Consider the following 25549-nt stretch of genomic DNA (forward strand, 5'->3'; position numbering starts at 1 on the left):
TAAATGTCGGTCGACTGTCCTTGAAAATCGACCGACTTACATAGTATGTCGACCGACTGTTGTTTCCTGTATTCTTTTTATGTTTTTCGATTTAACGCTTTTCGATTATTGTATATATGTTTGTATAGCAGAATCAATGGCTCAACTAGGTAGTCCAGTGAACGAATACGTACATGAGGAAGAGGTGATTCTGTCCAAGAATCTTCCAGGCCTGACGGCAAGCGAAAATGCCAATCTAGAGGCATATCTAAACGAGGAAGGACCTGAAGCAAAGGAAGGCTTCGTTGATATTATCAAATTCTTGAAAAGGTCCAGGATTCATACTGCAATAACTCTAGAATGCAAGGCATACTACTCACACCAACGAGAATTCTGGAACAATGCTTCTATTGTCACTGAACAAGGAAGAAAGGTGATACGAAGCAGCGTTGGTGGTACAATTGTAAAGATCTCGGCACAGACAGTTCGTGAAGACTTAGGTTTTCCAGATAATGATTCTATGCCAGTCACACTGAATAGAACTAAGGTCCGAAGGTGTCTAGTAAGATGTGGATACTCTGGTGATCCAATGAAAGGTGCTGTTAAGAGAACTCGATTCTGTCATCAATACAAATACCTAACTTTGGTGTTGTTGAGATGCATGAGTCCAATGGTAGGCGGTTTTGATGAGCTGAATGAGACTTATAGCTCGATGTTTGCAGCACTAGTTCTTCATACGGACTTCAATTTCTCCGAAGTAATTTTCAGAAGCATGTTGGTGAACGTGAAAAAGAAGAGCCACTTAATGTTTCCTAGGTTCTTGCAGGTGATGATTGAAAAACAAGTGCAAGGATTGAATAAGGTTTGGGAGGATGAGATTAAGCTGAATCATCTGAACGATTTGACTTTCAATCGAGTCAAGCAAAAGAGAGGTCCGGATGAACCATTCAAGAGATTGGTTGGCCACCTCGCAAATGAAAACTATGTATGTCCACCAGGTGCTGCATGTCGTCATGAGAACAGTACGTCTGGTAATGAAGATGATATCGTCGCAGTTGGTGAAGACGATCAAGAGGTTAATCAGCCACCGCCAGTTGTTACAACTGAACAGATACTGGTTGATGAAGACGATGAAGGAGATGACTTTGACCCTGATCAATTCGAGCTGAGAAAGCGAAAACAATCTGAGGTTCCTTCGGTTACGACAAAGCCGAAGCAGAGGCGCATAAGATTCATTAAGAAGGCAAAAAGGACTGAGTCGTCTTCAGCTACTGAACAGCGACAATCACAGCAATCACAACCACAACGACAACCTTCAGTTGCTTCTACTCAAGAAACATGTGCTGAAACTGATACAGGAGTTCATGCTGCTGCATCCACGACTGTTATTACACAAGATGCTGCGGTTTCTATATTAAGTGAGAAGGTTGTCAATATGGCTTCTGAATTTGAAAAGTTTAAAGAAAAAGCTGATGAACGAGAGAGAAGAAAGGATGCTGAGATTGCCAAACTGACCAAGCAGGTTGAAGATCAACAGGTTGAATTGAAGAAGTTACAAACTAAGTTTGATGCTCAGAATTTGCTGATTGTAAAGGCTGAGACTATAGCGAACAAGGCACTGTCGAAGGTGCTTGAGTGGGAAAATAATTTCGATATTGAGGCTGTTGATCTCGAGGAGGATATAGACTTTGGTAATTTTAACGATCAAGGCGAGGATGAGCTAGGTTTGGATATTGCTAAAGGCACAAGCGAGAACCCACTGTCAGTAATTCCTCTAAATATTGATTATTCTTTACGTGATTTTTTGGCAAAGCAGGATCGTCTGAATCACTCAGTTGTATTTGATGATTTAGAAGAAGGGAAGATCCCGCCGGATCTAAGCGCTGAGGAGCAGGCCGAGCTAGTGCGTCAAGAGCAACAATTAAGTACTTCAGCTGACGCAACTGCTAGCTCATCTTTTGAGAATCATTACGATTCTAGTGATGATTTTGAGGAAATTGTCGTAAGTAATGAAAACGACAACGATTTTGATGAAGTAATTATTGAAGATGAACCAATAGGTGATTTTCCGGAATACGAATGTAATAACGATAAATATCTACCTACATTTCAAGACTACTTCAAAATGAATGAAGAGCTTCTAAACCGTAAATGCGAAGAAAAAGAAAAGACCGAAGATTTGACTCCAGGATTTTTACCGGTCAAAATAAATAAAGAAAAGATAGAAGTTCTAGAAGCTGAGTGGAAGATCCTGTTGAGGATCAGAAAATATTGTGAGAAGCCAGCGCCGGAACCTGAATGGATGAATTACATTAATAGACCGGCGAATCTTTTGGCTAAAGGAAAAATCATTGCATGGGCCTACATTAAAGAGCTGAATATATACGCAATAAAGAAGGAGTACGGAGTGGATTACATCAAACATGGATACGAGTTCACGTCTCTACCGTACTTTGAATTTATGCAGGTGGCTAGGCTCAAAATGTTATATAGGGATTATGACGGAATTCCTAATATTGTCTGCAAGAAGATAAGACACTCGTACTTGTCAAAGAACTTTGAGGGATTCAGCCCTCAATTTCCCACGATCACTTATCGAACAAACAAGAAAACGGGCGAACGAAGAAAGATTGTCAAATACAAGCCAGTAAATTATATGAGAAAGGTTCATGTGATGAAAATGCCGCAGAACTTTAGCCCACATTTTCGCTGGTGGTACTACGATGAACGCTCAGAGGAGACAGTCATCGTTTTGGACAAATTGAAGGAAGATGAGACCGACTCGATACGGGTTTTAGATCCCGTTTGGTTGAGAAATTAATGTGAAGCTGACATCTTCACATTGTACTACAATCGGATGCTGTACAGGCCAGAAAATAGAGTTCAAGCACAACAGTACATTCGTGTTGCAAAGGTTTGCTATTTGAACAATATGGTTACAGATCCGTACAGAGATTGAAGCAGATCGAAGACTTATGAGGAACTAGGTCTTAGGGGGAGTTTGTTAGTGCATATTTTATAATCCCTAGTTCCATGAACTTTAACGTTTTATTCGATCATGTTGTAACCTGTAATATTGTTAAACGTTGATTGTCGATGTGTTATTTTATATTTGTAAACGTTTAAATATAATTCGTAATATTACTCGACAGTCGGCCGACTGACATAGTCAGTCGACCGACTGTCATCCACAGTCGACCGACATAGGAACTGAGGTATTTAAGCCAAGTTAATCTTCATTATCTTGGTTAACAACTCTGCACATTACACATACACGAAAACAGTTCTAGGTCGAGTCTCTCTCAATCTTCATGTCCAAATGCCACAGAATGTCAGTCTAGGCTTCGTGTTTATCAAGATCTAATCTTGGTTTGACTTGTACGAACCCGAAAACTCATAGATATTTGTTTAAGCTCGTTCTAGTGTTATTCCGCCTCTAGATCGTGTTAGGTTGATTCTAAGATCCTCTCCCAGCGTCTACAAATATATTCATCTTTTTTATATGTTTAGATATAGATATATGAAATGTGACCATTTCTAACCCTACCTTGATCAAAATTAGAACATTCTTAGTTGACTACTTGGCTCTCGTCTTCAATGCCATCTTCATTTTCATTATCTCTTTTAACCCCTCCATATGTTTCAAATGATTGAGCTTTAAACAAATAATCAACCTTATCTTCATTATCGGTCCGATAGAGAGTGATCTTATAGACCAAGGTCTTTTAAGAAAGACCAACTAATCTACAAGGTATAGCTGGAAGTCTGGAACCAAGGAGTAGATTATGCATAAAACAACTAGCTAGTTACAATCAGGGGTGGATCTACTCTTTTGTCATTGGTAGCACGTGCTACCAGTGGATCTTGATGGTGAAGGGTAATAATATATAGTGTTTTTTTATCTCTCGACTCTCCAGTTTATAGCGATAATCGTGAGTTTAAAATTTGTATTTTAATAGTGTTTCTTAGATCTGATGTAGATGATGAAAGAGGAAGATACACAAGTATGGATCTTTTTGTCATATTTCAGTTTCTACCATCCCACTTTTACTTATAAATCATTTTAGTCCTCTCAAAATGGGTCGTGAATTATTTAGTGTTTTGGGTTTAGTCTCTAAACCCAAAACCCTAAACTATAAACCGTTCATGTTAAAAATTCAATCTAAACTCTAAATCTAAAATGAAGAAAATGAATGTAGAACAACATGTTCTACAACATGTAGAACAAAGATTGTAGAACCAAAGTGATTTTTTGCATCTTACAAAAATTGTTTGACCAACCCTTAATTTGTTCGCTCGTCCTTTTTTTTGTTCGACCCACTAGTTCTTGGGGTTCTCATCAATAAAATGTTTCTCATTGGATCCCTTGACTATATTTATATTTATATATAGAGATATATTTATGTGTATATATATATACACATTTATATATGTATATTTTCTAGTGTGTGTGTGTGTGTATATATATATATATATATATATATATATATAGGGGCACGATCCATGGATAAGCTTAAAAGGAGTACAAACGGGATAAGCAAAATAAAATTTTTTTTTTTTTTATTTTTTTTTAAATTCATAAATCTGCATTAAAATGCACCTCTAATCAATTTTTTTCATAAAAAAAAAAGTTCAAAATCTTTCAAAAATCGATGATGAATGGTAAAATTAACCATTCATCGGGTTAATTTATCATTCATCTTGTTTACGATGAATGACAAAATTAATCAATGCTAAAAAAAACCAGATGAATGGTTAAATTAACCATTCATCTGTTTTTTTATCATTCATCATAAACAGGTGAATGGTTATATTAACCATTCATCTGCTTTTTTTTAGCATTGATTAATTTTATCATTCATCGCGAACAAAAAGAATGATAAATTAACCAGATAAATGGTTAATTTTACCATTCATCATCAATTTTTACCATTCATCATCGGTGTTTACCATTCATCATCGATTTTCGAACGATTTTGTTAAAAAACTTTTTAAAATTTTTTCGTTTTCTTCTATTTACATATTAAAGGATCGTTTTTTTTTTTTTTTAAAATTTTGAAATTTTACTTATCCAGTTTGTACCCCATTTAGTGCTTATCCATGGATTGGTCCAATATATATATATATATATATATATATATATATATATATATATATATATATATATATATATATATATATATATATATATATATATATATATATATATATATATATATATATATATAATCTAGAGGAATCTTGTAACAAAATTTATGTTAAGATTCTACCATGGTAGTAAAATTAACCGAACTAGGCTGAGTCTAGTTAGGATTTTGAATCATCCTATTTATTTGGTCAAAGTTGTTATAATTCCAATTTAGTCGTCAACAGTCCGATTTGTTAGTTCAAACTCGGATGTATTCTGTAAAAATTGATGAAAGCTTGTCAATTAAAATCAAAGTTGGTCAACGTCCAACTCGTAACCTTTACAATCTTGGATACTACACACTTCCTTTCAGGCAACCAAACTTATTTTAAATGCCACATGTTGCTTGTAGACTCCCAAAGCACGATTCCTTTAAGTTTGATTCGTACATACTTTGATGCATGTTGACCTCCTTATTGGCAAGGATCATTTTTTTCAGCAGAGTATTCTCCTGATAATAAGCGTAGCGTAAGGCTGGTGTTACCACGAAAGTATATGTATACTTGGTGTTTCTGAGGGTTTATTATTTACTTATGGTTCGATTACTCTAATTTTACACATCTTCGACGTGTTACATTCTTCTTTGCGTAGCCCAATACAAGTGATACCTCTTGCCAATTTACACGTGAAAAAAAACGATATATGTACAAAAATGTGTATTCATGAATCCATTAATGATCTATATATACCCGCTTGTAAGTACTCTACTAATTTTTGGATTATTATGGGAGATTTGACAACCGTTACAATAGTTTGGATGGTCCTGTTTTGAAATGCTCTATTACTAAGTTAGCCGGTAAGAAAATTGTAGAGGGGTGAATCAATAGGTTCAACTCATTTTTGTCAAATGTCAAAATATGTTAATAAGGGTCGTATTTTATTTCCAAATGTAACGCACATTGAATGATTTAACAGTCGCCAAGTATAATTAGTATTTAACTCTGATGCTAAAAGTCAAATTTTTTTAATGTAGGTCAAATTATATTTCAAGTTCCAAGTATGTCAAATAATATAATAGTCACCAAGTATGATTAGTGCTTACAACTCTGAAGTTGCTCTTGGAAAATGGTATTACTTCACTATTGATTATATATTGAGACTGTATTTCAACATATTTGTTGTAAATCACAAATTTTAATCCATTTTTTAGTAGAAAAATAAATCAAAATAATAAAGCTTAATGAAGTTTGGGTAGGCAAGTTTCCAACCTCTGACTCATCCAACCTTCGTAGCGCATTTCCTACCAATATTGTCTATGAAAGAACTTATTTTTATAATTTTCTTTTGTCGATCTTATTTTTATAACTTTTTATTCCAGTGGAAAGCGCGGGAAAGCGCGGGATCTGATGTTTTACTTGATGCAAAGTTTCCGAAAAACTTTATGGACGAGTTCACAATGCCTTCAAAGCGCGGGATCTTATGTATTATCCATTACAATTTTTCCCAAATTTCACATCGAGTAATTCATGAGATTTTGCGCTTTCCATTGAAATAGATGGCAATACAAATTAAGATCGACAAAGAAAAATCATAAAAATAAATTTCTTATAGACAATATTAGTAGGAAATTGTGCTGCAAAGGCTGGATGGGTCAGGGGTCGGAAAAACTGACCTGCCAAAACTTCCTTAAGCTTTATTAGTTAATTTATTTTTCTCCAAAAAGATGGATTAATATTTGTGATTTACCACAAATATGTTGAATATGGTCTCACTATGTAGTCAATAGTCAAGTAATACCATTTTAAAGGTGCAAGTTTAAACTTGTAACCAATAAGCATACTTAGCGACTACTAAATTCTTTGACATGTTTAGAACTTTTAAATATAATTTGACTCGGGCTAAAATATTTTGACTTCTAGTATCATAAGTATACTTGGCGACCATTAAATCATTCGATGTGCTTAACAATTTGAAATAAAATACGACCCATATTAACATATTTTGATATCTGACAATAATGGAGTGAACATATTAATTTGCCCCTCTCCAAATTTCTTACCGGCTAACTTACCCATAAATGATTTTAAAACCGGACCATCCACACTTATCTTGGTCAAATTTTCCACAATAATTCAATAAACGGTAAAGTACCTACAAGGGTATATATAGAACTTTAGTGGATTCTCAAATACACATCTTTGATTACAGATATGGTTTTTTCACGTGTGGAGTCGCAAGAGTTACCACCTGTATTGGGCTACTCAGGGAAAAATGGAAAATGTGTAAGATTAGAATTACCAAATTATAAGTAGATAGTAAACCCTCACGAACACCAAATATACATCTTTCGTAGCAACATCTGGCTTTTATCATAAGAATACTCCGCTTGAAAAGATGATCCTTGACAACAAGGCGGTCAACCTGCTTCAAAACATGTGCGAATGAAATCCAAAGGTTTCGTCTTTTAAGAGTCTACAAGTAACACATTATTTTAAATTAACTCAGATTGCCTGGAAACTAGTGTGTAGATTCCAAGGTTGTAAAGGTCACTAGTCGGGACCTTGTAGGGACTAATCGGCCAAGTCAGAGACTGGTGGACTTGTCGAACGTTGATCAACTTTGACTTTATGTGAACAAAGACCGACTTCCTGGTTAGCTTGGTTGGTGTTTGACATGCAATTGCTTCGGACACCATTCTTGTAGGGGACCTCTTACCCGTGTTTTATACTTGCTCTGCAAGAAATAAAAAAAAAATATTTTATAAGAAGCTTATTTATGGATGTGGAATGAAAATTGTAACCTTCAATGATGAGCGAAGAGCATATTGTACGAGGGATATATGCTCAGGCCTGCAAGCTTGGTTGAGATTAATGTGATTGAAACCCACCCCCGACTATGACCATGAATAAGTCACATAGTCCCATGAGTTGTTATTTCCATAAAGTGAAGTAGGAGGACGAGGATTAACGTGGATCATAGTTGTTATCACCAATCCTAATTACCCCATATCTTAATGTACTCCGTATCCCGTAATAATATCGTACAAACGTCCAAAATATCAATTAAACAATAACCTGGTAATAGCATCAAAACGGGTAGGTCATAAGCGTTTGGTAACTTGTCATCACAACTTCAGGTTTTTAACATGGGTTGAATGGGTCGTCGCGTCTGATTGGTTGACCCGCAACATTTATCTAATTATTTTTTATATATAATTAATGTATCATACAAATATTTATATATATATACAGGTGGATCTTCATGACTCCCAGCAGCTATTTTAGCTTCCGGAATATATTTTGTATATTTTGTTGCTTTAGGAACAGATGGTGGAGGTTGTTTACTTATCCACATTACTTTACCACTAATAAAATTAGTCTGCATCCAATGATTAGGGCACTGTCAGAATCGCACATACTGCTATTGCAAAAGTATGATATATGTTAATTTAAATGTTCATTTCTGTTATTCAGTGCCTACATGAGTAAAAATTATGTTATGTAGATTTTAGGATTTTAATAACATCTCTTTTTTTTTTTTACGGTGAATATATATATATATATATATATATATATATATATATATATATATATATATATATATATATATATATATATATATATATATATATAAAGATCGTAAAGATCCGGCGGTACGTACAAACGGCAATGATTGAAATTGAAAGGGCTCGCTCTAATCGTCCTACAAATATTGGACGAGAACATTGATTGAAAGAGAGCGAGCACGTTGAAAATGAAAATGACATTACAAGCGGGTGACCACCAAACCTAAATCTAAAACTATATAAAACCGGGCACGTATCCAACACCGCGATCAACACAACTCAAAAACCGCACACCAAAATGAACACCGGGCACTCCAGCAGCACCTAACCCGAGGCCTACAAATCAAAATAAACTCTCGCACCGAAGAACCACATAACACTCCTAACCAGAGAACCACATGCTCCTCAAGTAAGATCAAATCCCCGTTCGAGCGGAAAAAAGGATCCCGAGAGAACTACTTCAAAAAACATCAATTTACCATGGTTGACAAAGTCAACACATGCCGACAGCGACATCGAGTCCACCCGAATAGACTCGACAAGATGGGAGTAGAATTGGAAGAATTTTTGGTTGAAGGATATAGAGATTGTAAGAGTTTGATGATATGAGTACATCCCATCTTGTAAGAGATTTTAGTAAATCTATTTCACCGCATGTTTCTCTCAGCTTCAGTTACATCCAATTAACGATCTGTTTGTGCCAAATGTGTGTATTCAGATATAAAAAAACCTTTAGGTGCTTTAGTTCTATCCTTGTAACTTTTTCAATCTATACTCACGATCCAATCAGCGTTCTTCTAGCCATGGGTACATCACCAGCCACAAAGGTTAGAAACATAAGTTTTCTTATCTTAACTATTAATTGCATCTGAAGCAAAAAGTTTTGACCCGAAATTGTTGAAGGACCTTGGGCCAACTTAGCTAAAATAGATGGTAGACTATATCCCGTGTTTAACTCCTATCTACAATTGGGACTACATTGCCTCCTTTTGATTGAATATACTGTCTCAAGTCGGAGACCATTTGTATCGGTGGGTGGAGTTTCTTGCTTGCGTTTCTTGCTTTTTGCACTTTTTTGTTGACTATGACATGTTTCTTTTTTCAGGTGGAGTAGTAGTGGTGTTGGTGTTTGGTGTTGGTTAGGAATCTTGTAATGATGTGTAAAAATATAATTGAGTTAAGTATTAAAAGGGGATAAGAATAATATTTTTAAATTAATAAAAAAAAAATCAAGAAACACATGTTTCTTCTCCCGTCTCTTTCCAACTGACGCCAAAGAAATGCCAACAAGTGACGACCTGTTACGCTGGATTCCAGCGTTTCTTCTCCGCTGCATCACCAAGTGACGTCTGTAACATCCCGCATTTTTCCGTTAAATTATTTTAACGCCCGTCTTTTTCTTTTCAAATAATACCCTTCATATCTAGATTCGTATCCTTTGTTAAGTAACATTTTAAATATTCTCGTTATCGGATTTTTAATATCTCCCGTACTTCCGTGTAATTTAAAATAATTCGTTTGGTCAATTCACGCACCCGCAACCGAACGCGAGGGACTAGTTTCGCCATTGGAGCAAAGATGTGACTAGCTTGACTAGTCAACACCCACCTCCCCATTTTCCTTTTCATTTTCATTTCCATTTTCTTTCTATACTTTCCAATTTTCTCTCAACCACCACTACAAAGAATCATCATCTAAATTCGGATTTGGAAGCTTCAACCAAAACAAAATACATATTTGGAATCCTCTCTTCATCCTCTTCAATTTGATACCAACTTCATCTCATTTGGGTAACTTTCTAAAATCACTAATTTTATGTGTTCTTGAGATTTTTGAGTTATAAAGTTGTTAATTAGTGTCTATGGCTCATTGTGATGTCGTGTATGTAATTTGTATGCTCGATTCGTTGTTTTTGGTGTAACTAGCTCAATATGAAAATTACTTGCTAAATCCTTGATTTTGGATGATCAAATGTTGTTAGATTGTTAAAGTGCATGTTTTAAAAGTGTTACTAGTATCATTAGCTTCGTTTTGATGTATAGGTTGATTAAGGAAACTCCAAGAACATGATTAATGATTTTGTGAACTTGGATTAGGGTTTGATGAGCTTTACATGAACTTTTGATGCGTCAAATGCTATGAGATATTGTTGTTAAGTGTTTTGTTGCAATGTGTGTTTGATTACCTTCGAAACGGCATAACATACATGTAAATTGGTTGCCCGAATCATAAAATGCGTTTTTGGAACTTGAACTTTGATTATGAATGTTTAATTGCGGTTTTTGGTTGTTGTAAGTGGAAGTTTGATTGATGAAATGCGTTTAGATGTTTTCCTTGTCAAAATACCTTTCCGATGGTATAAGATACATGTTTTAAGTGTTTTCGGTGCATGAGATGTGTTAAATTGTATTTTGGTTCGTGACTTGGACCATTTTTCTGCAAACTGCATGTTTCCCAGGTATTGCGCGCCGCGCATATACCCGCGCGCCGCGCAGAATTAGAAATCCCAGATGTTTGCCTTCGTGGTTAAGTTCTGACCAGGATTTACACTTGGGTGCGCGCCGCGCAACCCATAGCGCGCCGCGCATACTGCCCAGCTCATTTTGTCTTTGTTTTTCATGTCACAAAAATGTTTCCCGCTTTACTATAACCCCGTTTACCATGAAACTTGACTATTATGCTCGTATATGACTTCTCATCATGAGAAAATTGTCGGACACCCGACCCGACCCCGTTGACTTTGACTTTGACCAAGTTTGACTTTTAGTCAAACTTAACCAAACGATTATACAATCGTTCTAACATGCTTAACTACTTGTGTCGTGCATGAAACTTGACAAATTGATCCACGTGCTATATTAATCGAGTCGTAACGAGCCATAGGACTAATTGAACATCTTTGACCCTTCGTGACTATCGTTATTGATACAACCTATTTGTTTAGGTCAAGACTAGCATTGTTTCTTGCACGTTTACTTGTCGAAGTACTTTGTGGTTCGTGCATACAAGGTGAGATCATAGTCCCACTTTTTACTCTTTTGAACTTACTTTTGGGATGAGAAAACATAAACGATTCTTTTGAACTAAGTGAACACAAGAATGGGAAAACAAACATTCTACATACGAGTTTAGAACGAAAATCCTCAATCCGATTATCATTAGTTACATCAGATGGTGTAAGCGAGAACTTATGTTATATGGCCATATGGGTTTGACAACCCTCATCTTTGACGGTTCGCTACCGTTTACGGATGAAATATATTTTCGAGAATCAGTGTTTGTTCTAGCACTATTGATGGGGTATTCAACGGACGGAATGTTAAGTTTTGATAATTGGGTGCTCGTGAATATTAACTTTTAGAATGTGTTACTATTATTTCAACTTTGCAAACCTTTGTGGTTCGACTTACTTACTTTTACTCACTTACTTACTTAAACCTATGATTTCACCAACGTTTTCGTTGACAGATTTCTATGTTTTTCTCAGGTCTTGCACGATATGTGATACATGCTTCCGCTCACTATTTGATACTTGCATTGGATGTCGAGTATACATGCATTACTTGGAGCGTCTTTTGACTTTACTTTAAACCGTGTCGCCTAGATTTCAAATGTACTTATAACCTTGTAACTTAACTTTTGGTTGAACAATTCTTGTAAACTTTGAAAACAATCTTTATTTTGAAATGAGGGTGACATATTTTGGTCAAACATTGTCATAAAGACTTATGACCAGGTAATGGGACCCACGTAGTCGACGCCGTCACTTGACGATTTGTCGGGGTCGCTACATGTGGTATCAGAGCCTTGGTTGTAGGGATTTAGAGTTCATTTGTGTCCACCCCGATTCATAGGGTACATAGGTGAATCTAGACTACAACCGGCATATAGACTGAAGTAGGAATTACTTGACTATTTGTGCATTTATACTCGAACTCTTCTATCATATCTAACTCGTATTCGATCTTGATCTTACGTTGATAAATTTTGTTGATGCGCCACCTTGACTTTATGAAGTAATGTTAAATGCACATGAGAATCAGGGTAATATAATTTCCGGGATTATATTACGGTGATTCACATGGACGTTCCGACATTATGACATAAAGAATTTAAGGCGAGTCAAGGAAAATTTTCTCTCTATCCTTATTCCATACTCCGGTTAGTATTGTTGAAAATACTAACCAACGATATTCTTGTGTCATGAAGGAACAATGGCTCACCAAGGTCAACACAATACCCCTCTCGAAACTCTAGGACAAGCTCTTCAACGAATGATAACCACCGCCGTGGGTACGGCCGTGGCCGATCACTTTTCCAACAACACCAATCATGGAGCCGGTAATCCAAGCGAAGGTTGCTCCTACAAGAACTTCATGAAGTACAACCCTCCCACTTTCGATGGAACCGGAGGACCGACTACTCTCACCCGATGGTTTGAACAAATGGAGACCGTTTTTAACACAAGCGGTTGTCGAGACCAAGATAAGGTCAAGTTTTCCACCCTCACTTTCACCGGCATTGCTCTCTCGTGGTGGAACAAGTACGTACAATCGATGGATAGCGATGAAGCCCACACACTCTCTTGGACCGAATTAAGAGAAAGAATGATCACCGAATACTTCCTACGCGACGAGACTCGAGGGCTCGAACAGGGTCTAAGGAATTTAAAAACGGTCGGGAACGACCTCGAAGCTTATAATCAACGGTTTATCGAACTAGTCTCAATGTGTCCAAATCTCACGACTCCCGAATCCCTAAGGGTCGAACTTTACATGGATGGCCTCCCTAAGAGCATTCAACACGGGGTAATAATATCCCAACCCCCTAACCTACAAGAGGCTTTAACAACGGCCCGCCAAACTTTAGGAACGACGAATGAAATGAAAGCACCGACACCAATGGTCGAGAGCCACCCGAGTAACAACAAAAGAAAATGGGAAGCCTCGCAACCAAGCAACCACAACAATAATAACATCTCCAAGAAGCCTTTCACCCTCGGCCGCAAGAAAGGCTATGCCGGAAAACTACCTTTTTGTAACGAATGCCACAAGCATCACTTTGAAGGATGTGGCAGGTTTCGCCACCGGCGCCAAGGAAGTGGTCACGTCGCCAAACGTTGTGGAAGTACCACCCCCGTCGCTCGAATGATGCCCAACGCACACAGGACGGGTGCTTGTTTCGAATGTGGTCAACTGGGTCATTTTAGGAATGAATGCCCAAATAAGAAAATCAACCCCAACGCACGCCGTTGAACTTTCAACATCAACGCCTAGGATGCCCGAGACGACGATGGACTAGTCACGGGTACGTTTCTTCACAACAAACCGTATATTTCATACTTATTCGATTCGATTACCGCTAGACGTTTTACAACCGAGACCTTGACTTGTACTCTTTACATTCCACCTTTTTCCTCTAGATACTACTTAGGCAACGTAAGCGACCAACGGAAAGATACTGTGTGTCTATAAATTTTATCGGAGGATATGCGTTAAGAAATTGGACTCGACACCTATAGAACTAAGGAGCTCAGAACCTATTCGTTAGGGAGAAATTGTTTCCCTACAACTAGGTATAGATTATTGTGAACCGAGTAATTTTCGGTTGGAAACCGATACCTTCTTCCTCGTATCCATTACCTCATGATTATTTGCGTGGATCCCGTGTATTCCAAATCGACCTCCGTTCCGGTTATCATCAATTGGGGGTTAAGGGAGACGAAGTCTCCTAAGCCATTTTCCGAACTCGCAACGTTAGTTGTAAATCTCTTTTAGTACCCTTCAATTTATTTAGGACTCTGTCCGTATCCATGAACCTCCTAAACCACGTATGCAAACTTATCTAGACAAATCCGTTATCGTATTTATACATGATATCTTGACCTATTCAAGTAAAGAAGGAAAACGAACAACATCTCCGTCTTACGCTCGAACTTTTGAGAAAAGAGCAACTCTATACCGAATTCTTCGAGTGAGGATTTTGGTTAAACGAAGTTCAATTTCTAGACCCTGTTGATAGTGGTCAAAGTATTTCAATACATCTCACAATCGAAACCACACGTAACCGGGAAACTCTCACGACTCAGACTTGTACTCGTAAAATCTTCGATCTCACCGGTTGTTACCGCAGATTCATTTTCGACTTTATCTCGTGATGCTCGTTCTTTACCCTCGATAACTCATTAAGGTAGAAATTTAAACCTCTCCGTGTTCGAACCTTGAACGTAATTTTGCATGCAAACCTTTCTAGCTAAATTCGTATAGCACATAACGGAACTCAATATGGAAATAATTCTACTTAAACGCCCGAAAGGCATACTCTCTCGACTCGAAATCAACGGAACTGAAATTCGTTATTTTTGCACGAAGAATTCGAATACATAATTGTTGATCCGATCAACTTTTCTCGTCATCACGTACCACACTACGTACCTCTGTTATTCCACCGTTACCGTCTGATATTACTGGAACTTAAGATAACCCGCAATCCAAGGATACATCACTCTTATTTGACATAACGTCCTTGTGTTTCTGATAATCGGCCAACTACTATTCAACCCCGAACTATACAACTACGTGTACTATCTCGATTTTCTTTCAAACTTCAACTTTTGACAACTAGATGCACAATACGACGACCTTGAGATGTAAACTCATCCTATTCTAAGACCTCATTTCACTCCTATCTTTATCGCTCGCACTTCCGTTTAAGGAAACTCCTTGTGACATTTCTCCATGGATAGAGAAACTCCTCATATTACCTTAACATTCGCCACGAGGGTGAATAGTCCTAACGAACATATTTCGAACCCTAACTGACTTGTTCAAACATATCTTAAGAGATTCTATTCCAGTACGGTGTATCTTCGTCATTTATCCTGTATCGAAATACTCGTTTCTCTTCTAGTGTTACAAGAAACCTTGGGAACCCACTTAGACATGAGTACCGCGTACCACCCACAAACTGACGAACCGAGCAAACGAACGATTTACGTCTTGGAAAGACATGTCACAAACTCGTATTGTCACCTTTAGTAGATCACTCTTACAACAGTAGTTACCACTCGTGTGTTCACGCGCACTTTCCGAAACCCTATATGATCGCTAATGTCATACCCCTGTTCATTTAACCAAAGCATCAACCACCGAAATCTGAACTCCATCAAGAAACAACAATTGAAATCATTCAAATCCGAGGAGGGCTCGAGACGATCCGTAGTCGCCAAAAGAGTTATACCAAACTTAGATGAAAACCTCACAAATCCCAGTGTGTAACCGCGTAATATTGAGAAACCGCACCTTGGAAAGGTGTAATCCATTTTGGGAAATCGAGAAAGGCTATAGCCGCAATATTGAACCTTTTGAAACCTTGGGGCGTATTGGAACCGCTTCCTACCGTTTAGAACTTCCGACTCAATTAAGTTTCCGTTTACCTTACATTTCGTGTAACAAACATAGAAACGTGTCCTGCGGAACAGGAACGTGCAACTCTTCTAAATGCACCAACTATTGAAGACAAACTTCTCTTCATAGGAAAACCAGTTGAAACCGGGGATCGTAAAAATAAAAAAATAAAAAAAAAAAAAAAATCCAAATTCATGAGAACACTCAAGGACGTACCTTCACTTATTCATAGCATTGACATCTCCGGTCTCGAGTGAGAGGCATCGATTATTATTTCCAACTAAATTTCGGGACGAAATTTCTTTTGAGGTGTGGATAATGTAACATCCCGCATTTTTCCGTTAAATTATTTTAACGCCCGTCTTTTTCTTTTCAAATAATACCCTTCATATCTAGATTCGTATCCTTTGTTAAGTAACATTTTAAATATTCTCGTTATCGGATTTTTAATATCTCCCGTACTTCCGTGTAATTTAAAATAATTCGTTTGGTCAATTCACGCACCCGCAACCGAACGCGAGGGACTAGTTTCGCCATTGGAGCAAAGATGTGACTAGCTTGACTAGTCAACACCCACCTCCCCATTTTCCTTTTCATTTTCATTTCCATTTTCTTTCTATACTTTCCAATTTTCTCTCAACCACCACTACAAAGAATCATCATCTAAATTCGGATTTGGAAGCTTCAACCAAAACAAAATACATATTTGGAATCCTCTCTTCATCCTCTTCAATTTGATACCAACTTCATCTCATTTGGGTAACTTTCTAAAATCACTAATTTTATGTGTTCTTGAGATTTTTGAGTTATAAAGTTGTTAATTAGTGTCTATGGCTCATTGTGATGTCGTGTATGTAATTTGTATGCTCGATTCGTTGTTTTTGGTGTAACTAGCTCAATATGAAAATTACTTGCTAAATCCTTGATTTTGGATGATCAAATGTTGTTAGATTGTTAAAGTGCATGTTTTAAAAGTGTTACTAGTATCATTAGCTTCGTTTTGATGTATAGGTTGATTAAGGAAACTCCAAGAACATGATTAATGATTTTGTGAACTTGGATTAGGGTTTGATGAGCTTTACATGAACTTTTGATGCGTCAAATGCTATGAGATATTGTTGTTAAGTGTTTTGTTGCAATGTGTGTTTGATTACCTTCGAAACGGCATAACATACATGTAAATTGGTTGCCCGAATCATAAAATGCGTTTTTGGAACTTGAACTTTGATTATGAATGTTTAATTGCGGTTTTTGGTTGTTGTAAGTGGAAGTTTGATTGATGAAATGCGTTTAGATGTTTTCCTTGTCAAAATACCTTTCCGATGGTATAAGATACATGTTTTAAGTGTTTTCGGTGCATGAGATGTGTTAAATTGTATTTTGGTTCGTGACTTGGACCATTTTTCTGCAAACTGCATGTTTCCCAGGTATTGCGCGCCGCGCATATACCCGCGCGCCGCGCAGAATTAGAAATCCCAGATGTTTGCCTTCGTGGTTAAGTTCTGACCAGGATTTACACTTGGGTGCGCGCCGCGCAACCCATAGCGCGCCGCGCATACTGCCCAGCTCATTTTGTCTTTGTTTTTCATGTCACAAAAATGTTTCCCGCTTTACTATAACCCCGTTTACCATGAAACTTGACTATTATGCTCGTATATGACTTCTCATCATGAGAAAATTGTCGGACACCCGACCCGACCCCGTTGACTTTGACTTTGACCAAGTTTGACTTTTAGTCAAACTTAACCAAACGATTATACAATCGTTCTAACATGCCTAACTACTTGTGTCGTGCATGAAACTTGACAAATTGATCCACGTGCTATATTAATCGAGTCGTAACGAGCCATAGGACTAATTGAACATCTTTGACCCTTCGTGACTATCGTTATTGATACAACCTATTTGTTTAGGTCAAGACTAGCATTGTTTCTTGCACGTTTACTTGTCGAAGTACTTTGTGGTTCGTGCATACAAGGTGAGATCATAGTCCCACTTTTTACTCTTTTGAACTTACTTTTGGGATGAGAAAACATAAACGATTCTTTTGAACTAAGTGAACACAAGAATGGGAAAACAAACATTCTACATACGAGTTTAGAACGAAAATCCTCAATCCGATTATCATTAGTTACATCAGATGGTGTAAGCGAGAACTTATGTTATATGGCCATATGGGTTTGACAACCCTCATCTTTGACGGTTCGCTACCGTTTACGGATGAAATATATTTTCGAGAATCAGTGTTTGTTCTAGCACTATTGATGGGGTATTCAACGGACGGAATGTTAAGTTTTGATAATTGGGTGCTCGTGAATATTAACTTTTAGAATGTGTTACTGTTATTTCAACTTTGCAAACCTTGTGGTTCGACTTACTTACTTTTACTCACTTACTTACTTAAACCTATGATTTCACCAACGTTTTCGTTGACAGATTTCTATGTTTTTCTCAGGTCTTGCACGATATGTGATACATGCTTCCGCTCACTATTTGATACTTGCATTGGATGTCGAGTATACATGCATTACTTGGAGCGTCTTTTGACTTTACTTTAAACCGTGTCGCCTAGATTTCAAATGTACTTATAACCTTGTAACTTAACTTTTGGTTGAACAATTCTTGTAAACTTTGAAAACAATCTTTATTTTGAAATGAGGGTGACATATTTTGGTCAAACATTGTCATAAAGACTTATGACCAGGTAATGGGACCCACGTAGTCGACGCCGTCACTTGACGATTTGTCGGGGTCGCTACAACGTCGTCACTTTAGACCGTTACAAATGGTCTGAGTTCAAATGTATTAACCATTATGTATTTACGTTTGACACAATCAATGACATGGTGTCCGTACTCCGTGGATTTACGATCGAGTTGTTGTCCATTGTGACTAATCAACAGGAAATTACGCATCTAAATGAGCTACGTGAACAAGTTGAGAACATTTTCAAGATCTACAAAAATCTTGAATTTGAAGATGGGCTTGCCACACAGAAAGATGAAACTGAGCCAAGTAGGAACTGCATCCCATTCAGTGGCGAATCTAGGATTAAAACTCAATGGGGTCCCGAAATTTTTTTCTATTACAAATTATGTTTGAAGGGTATTTTAGTGGTCGTTTACCTTCAAAAATCTATAAATCCTGAATATATATGGGGTCCTAAAATTAAATTTAATGGTGTCCTAAACAATTTGAAAGGTAGATTATTAAAAAAAATTTCAAACATGTGGGGTCATAGGACCCCATAACCTCTAAGGTAGGCTCGCCCCTGATCCCATTGTGACTAATCAACAAGGAAATTAAACATCTTCATTTTTCCTTTTTAGTTGACCTCGTGCTACATTGATGGAACTCTTTGTGACTCGTAATCTCTCCATTACTATGCATTCCAAGTAGTGCTTCTGAATAATTGGTTTTAAATTCATTGAAGATGTTAATGCATTTGATCAAAAGACCCATTATGTAGTTTAGATCCATGATGTATGGATACAAGGGTGGACAATCAAGAATGCACCAAATTTTGTTGGGTTTGGTTTTAAAAGGAGTTTGGTTCAGTAATATAGAATTATACTTTGTTCCATACAGTTTGGTTTGTGACTTATGATTCCTACAACCATGCAAGTCGATGCGGCTACATTAACTATCAACTATAGTAACTTGGGTCATTAACTCGATAACAACATAAGAAACACTTTAATGGCATTTGATAATAGTGTATTATTCTCTAACTACCACTAACCAAGCCACTCAGGCTTGGCTGAGTGGTCACCGAGTTGCCCATGAAGCACACCATCCGGGTTCAATTCCTGGCTCTGCCAAATTGTTCAAAAAAGGGAGTGTGACTAGATGGTGCGCATAATGCGCAATTCACCCCGGTACCAGGTCTCGCGCTCGGGGGGGCTTGACTACCCGAGGTTTTACCTTCTATGGGGGAGTCAATGTGCTCGTTCATAGAAGAGTTTCCTCGCTTACCCAAAAAACTACCACTAACCACTCTTCTAGTTACTTGAAAATTGAGCTACATAACTAGACTCCTGTGTTCATATATGTATACATTCGGTTAAACTACAATTTACATCTGTACCTTTTCGTCATCAGATCCAATAAGAAAACTATCCAGGATTACACTGATGTTCAAAGACCTTGCTAACAGCTTGCCAAATTTTAGCATACTATTTTACTCGGCTTGCAAATGCAATATTATAATAACAGCAATTAGGTACAAATTTAAATAAACCACAATTAAGAAGTCACACTTTGCAATATAGGACATGGTCTTTTTATCCCTATAGGTGCTAATTTCTGTATGATTGTAATCAGGTCACAGTTTTGTCCGTCATCCGGGACCAAATCTAGTAACAACGAAAAAGTTTTAGCATCCAAAATCAAACCTCTACCGACCATTACTTCTAACAATATCGTTGATTCGTGAATCCTATCTTTGACCTTAAAAAACTCTTGCAGAATAATATTGTAAGTAACGCCATCCGGAATAAAACCACTATCTTTCATTTTCATAAACAACTCTTTTCCTTCATCCAACAATCCTTCTTTGCAAGTCCCGTTAATCATCACATTATATGTTCTCACATTGGGTTGCAAACCTTTAGAACAAAGTTCTTCATAAAAACTTTGTGCTACATTAGGGCTCTCGCCCTTGAAACATTTGTTGATGATTTTAGCATGATCCAACATTCATTTTAGGGATTCGATTACTATGTTGAAAGTGTATTCGAACCATTGATACGTTACACGAATTCGGAGAGTGTCGAGTACACGTTCGTAAAACGTGAGGTAGTTTGAGGTATTATTTTGGACTTGGAAATAATATGTGAAACTTAAGGAATGCGAAACGCGACTTGAAAGGCTAAACACGCTTGAAAATAAGCTTAAACTTAATTTTGGTGTGCAGTAGCTTTAAGCCGCGGCGCGGCTCCTGGGCCTGTGGCGCGGTTTAAAGGGTGATTTTGAGGTCGAGAGTTTTGGCATGTTTGAAAGTGTTATGCTTTGTAAGCCGGCGGCGCGGCTCCTGGGCCCGCGGTGCGGCTTAACACTGAACTCGCTGAAAAGGTGCCTTTTCAACCCAAAAGGCACATTTGAACCCCAAACGTTTTGGGGTTGTTCCAGGGCATTTAAACTGCGTTTTTACATGTTTTTAGAACATTTTAAATCTAAATACATGAATATTAACTTTCAAGTCACTAATGGGTATGAATCAAAGGTTGTGACTTTTCAAGAAATCTTTTGACCCATTATAAATATACTCTTTGTGCATTTGAAAAAGGTTCAAGATTTTTGGCTTTTTACACACACTTTCACCTTAAACAATTAGAAGATAAATCTCTGCAATTGTTTTGATTGTTTTCTTTTAGCCAAGACAACAATCTAGTCTTTGTCTTATCCCAATCGAAACTTTGTGTAACCCGTGGCTAATAGGGTCGAAATATTCGATTAGAAAAGTGTTCACACGATTCAAAGATCAATCCGGAGTCGGTTCCGTTTCAGGCACGAAGGTTTACTTACAATCCAAGTTCGTAACATTCTAATCGAATATTTGATCACCATGTCCGGTGAAACGGTGAAAGAAATGACTTCAAGGTTTGCAAAATTGGAGAAGTTTGAAGGAGCTGATTTTAGGAGATGGCAAAAGAAGATGCAATTTCTTTTGACCACATTGAATTTGGTTTATGTGTTGTCAACTCCAAGGCCCGCTGAATCGGATAAAGAGACCATGGAACATGCCCGGTTAAGGAGCAAACGGGACAACGATGACTTGATGTGTCGTGGCCACATCCTAAATGGTATGTCCGATGTTTTATTTGATGTTTACAATACGGTTGAATCGGCTAAGGAACTTTGGGATAAATTGGAGGCCAAGTATATGACCGAGGATGCATCTAGCAAGAAATTTCTTGTTAGCAATTTCAACAATTACAAGATTGTTGATACTAGGCCCATCATGGAACAATTCCATGAGATCCTTAGGATCTTGGGGCGATTTACCCAACACAACATAAGTGTGGATGAAACTTTCACGGTTTCATCCATCATTGGTAAATTGCCATCTTTATGGCAAGATTTCAAACACACACTCAAACACAAAAAAGAAGATATGAATTTGAATGAGTTGGGTAGTCACTTGAGAATTGAGGAATCAATTCGGGCACAAGATAGTGGCAAGGGGAAGGGTAAAGAAGTGGGATCTTCTTCAATTAACATGATTGAAGATAAATTCCATGGGAACAAATACAACAAGAAATCAAACAACAAGAAACGAAAGTTTGATGGCAACAAGAATGCATCCAATAAGAAGGACAAGAAGTCTTGTTGGAGATGTGGCAAACCCGGTCACTATAAGCGGGATTGCAAAGTCAAGATGGTAGAAGGAGGAAGCACATCGGGTGCAGGCCAAGGATCAAAGGATCCTACTCCTAATCAAGGTCAAATTTCTGACTTTGTGACTATTCCAATTAAGAACTATGTATCACATATTTCTGATGCATTCTATGTACAGGATGATACAATTGGATGGTGAGTAGATTCGGGTACGACTTGCCATGCTTGCAAGGATCGTGAATGGTTCAAGACTTTTGTACCGAAAAAAGATGTCTTGCACATAGGCAACGAATCTATTGCTAGTGTTGTTGGTTATGGAAATGTTGTATTGGAGTTTAGCTCTGGAAAAACTATTACTCTTTATAATGTATTGTATGTACCTAACTTGCGTAAGAATCTTATATCTAGTCCCATGTTGAATAAATGTGGGTATAAACAAGTGTTTGAAAGTGACAAATACATATTGTCTAAGTGTGGTGTGTTTGTTGGTTTTGGGTATTATAACAATGGTATGTTCATGCTTAATCTCAAAAATGTTCCTCGGGCCATTAATTCTACTTGCATGATTAGTTCTAGTACTTGTGATTTCGGTTTATGGCATGCTCGTTTAGGTCATGTACATTACAAACGAATGTATGAAATGTCTAAGGATGACTTAATACCAAGTTTTGATAAATATTTAGATAAATTTAAAACTTGTATGCTAACAAAGATCACTAGACAACCTTTTAGAGAAATAAACCGGAAATCATCATTATTAGAACTAATTCATAGTGATCTATGTGATCTTCATGCTACTCCTTCAATGGGTAACAAGAAGTACATGATTACTTTTATAGATGATTTGTCTAGGTATTGCTATGTGTATCTTTTGCATTCTAAAGATGAAGCTTCAGACAAATTTAAAATCTATAAAACTGAAGTAGAATTGCAACTTGATTGTTCAATTAAAACATTGCGTACCGACCGAGGTGGCGAGTATTATGACCCGGTATATTTCCAATCGATAGGAGTGATTCACCAAACCAAGGCTCCTTATACGCCACAACAAAATGGTATAGCCGAAAGGAAAAATAGGACACTTAAAGAGATGGTTAACTCCATGTTGTCTTATTCTGGTTTGAGTGAGGGATTTTGGGGGAAGCCATGTTAACGGCTTGTTACATTTTGAATAGGGTTCCCAATAAGAATGGGAAGAAGACTCCATATGAACTTTGATTTAACAAACGTCCAAACTTGCATTACTTGCGAGTTTGGGGATGTAGGGCGGTCGTGAGACTTCCGGAACCCAAAAGGAAAATGTTGGGTGAAAAGGGTATTGATTGCATTTTTATTGGATATGCGGAGCATTCCAAGGCATATAGATTCTTTGTCATTGAGACAAATGATGCTATTTCGATTAATACCGTGATTGAATCAAGAGATGCAATATTTGATGAATCTAGGTTCTCATCAATACTTAAACCAAAGGATATGGCACATATTGCAAGTACCTCCCAAGGTGCTCAATTTGAAGAAATTCCAAATGAGACTCATGAGCCACGTAGAGGGAGTAGGAAAAGAACTCCTAAATCATATGGTGAGGTTTTTCAACTATTCTTAGTTGAAGGAACTAGATATAGGGTCATATCTCAACTTCATTATTCTTATAATATTGAGGAGGATCCGAGGATATATGATGAGGCCATGAGGTCTCGTGACGTTGCTTTTTGGAAAGAGGCAATTCGTGACGAGATAGACTCTATCATGAAAAACAATACATGGGTTCTAGTCGATTTGCCTCCCAGTTGTAACAAGTGGATCTTCAAAAGAAAGATGAAATTTGATAGATCGGTTGACAAGTTTAAAGCACGTTTAGTCATACAAGGTTTTAGGCAAAAGGAGGGTATTGACTATTTTGATACCTATGCTCCGGTTGTACGTATCACCACCATTAGATTGTTGATTTCGCTTGCGTTGATTCACAATCTTGTTATTCACCAAATGGATGTAAAAACCACTTTTTTTAACGGTGATTTGGAGGAGGAGGTGTACATGAAACAACCGGAAGGATTTGTGTTGCCGGGACAAGAGACGAAGGTGTGCAAGTTGATTTAAGTCTTTGTATGGACTTAAGCAAGCACCAAAGCAATGGCATCAAAAGTTTGATGATGTCATTTTGTCTCATGGCTTTATGATCAACCAATCGGATAAGTGTGTGTATAGCAAATTTGATCATAAGGGGGATGGTGTGATTATTTGCTTGTATGTGGATGACATGTTGATCTTTGGTACTAACCAAGATCAAGTTGATGAGACCAAACAATTCTTGTCATCTAAGTTTTCGATGAAGGATATGGGGGTTGCGGATGTGATTCTTGGGATAAGGATCATCCGTGGTGACAATGGCATCACGATAACTCAATCTCATTATATTGAGAAGATTCTCAAGAAGTTCAATCTTGAGGATACCTCCCCGGTGAGTACTCCCATTGATCCTATTCTTAAGCTTTTACCCAATACGGGTTCGGCTGTGTATAAACTTAAATACTCGAGTGCTATAGGGTGTCTAATGTATGCAATGACTTGCACTAGACCGGATATTGCCTATGCGGTGGGTAAATTGAGTAGATTTACTAGTAACCCGGGTTCTCACCATTGGCAAGCTGTGAATAGAGTGTTTAAGTATTTGAAGCAAACCATGGACTTTGGCATCACATATACCGGCTTTCCTTCTATCCTAGAAGGTTATTTGGATGCAAGTTGGATAACCAATATAGAAGATCATTCTTCTACTACTGGTTGGATATTCCTACTTGGTGGAGAGGCAATTTCATGGGCTTCTAAGAAGCAAACATGTATTACAAATTCGACAATGGAGTCGGAATTTGTTGCATTGGCTGCGGCGGGTAATGAAGCTGAGTAGTTAAGGAATTTGGTATATGAAATTCCTTTGTGGCCAAAGCCTATTCCTCCTATTGGTATGCATTGTGATAGTGCTTCAACGATGGCTAAGGCTTATAGTCACATGTATAATGGTAAGTCTAGACACTTGGGTGTTAGACATTCTATGATATGTGAATTAATCACAAATGGAGTGATCTCCATTGATTTTGTTAGATCGAAACAAAATCTAGCGGATCACTTGACCAA

The 25549-nt window shown here is 37.4% G+C and overlaps 1 protein-coding gene across 1 annotated transcript; it reads left to right on the forward strand.

Moving 5' to 3' along the window:
• The first annotated feature begins 24590 nt into the window (after positions 1-24590).
• Positions 24591-25322, forward strand: LOC139890159 (secreted RxLR effector protein 161-like). Its single transcript, XM_071873055.1, has one exon. It carries the CDS (start codon positions 24591-24593, stop codon positions 25320-25322), a length of 732 nt encoding a protein of 243 aa, XP_071729156.1.
• Positions 25323-25549: the final 227 nt, after the last annotated feature.

Source organism: Rutidosis leptorrhynchoides, chromosome 2 (assembly GCF_046630445.1).
Source record: "Rutidosis leptorrhynchoides isolate AG116_Rl617_1_P2 chromosome 2, CSIRO_AGI_Rlap_v1, whole genome shotgun sequence".
Classification (NCBI taxonomy): domain Eukaryota; kingdom Viridiplantae; phylum Streptophyta; class Magnoliopsida; order Asterales; family Asteraceae; genus Rutidosis; species Rutidosis leptorrhynchoides.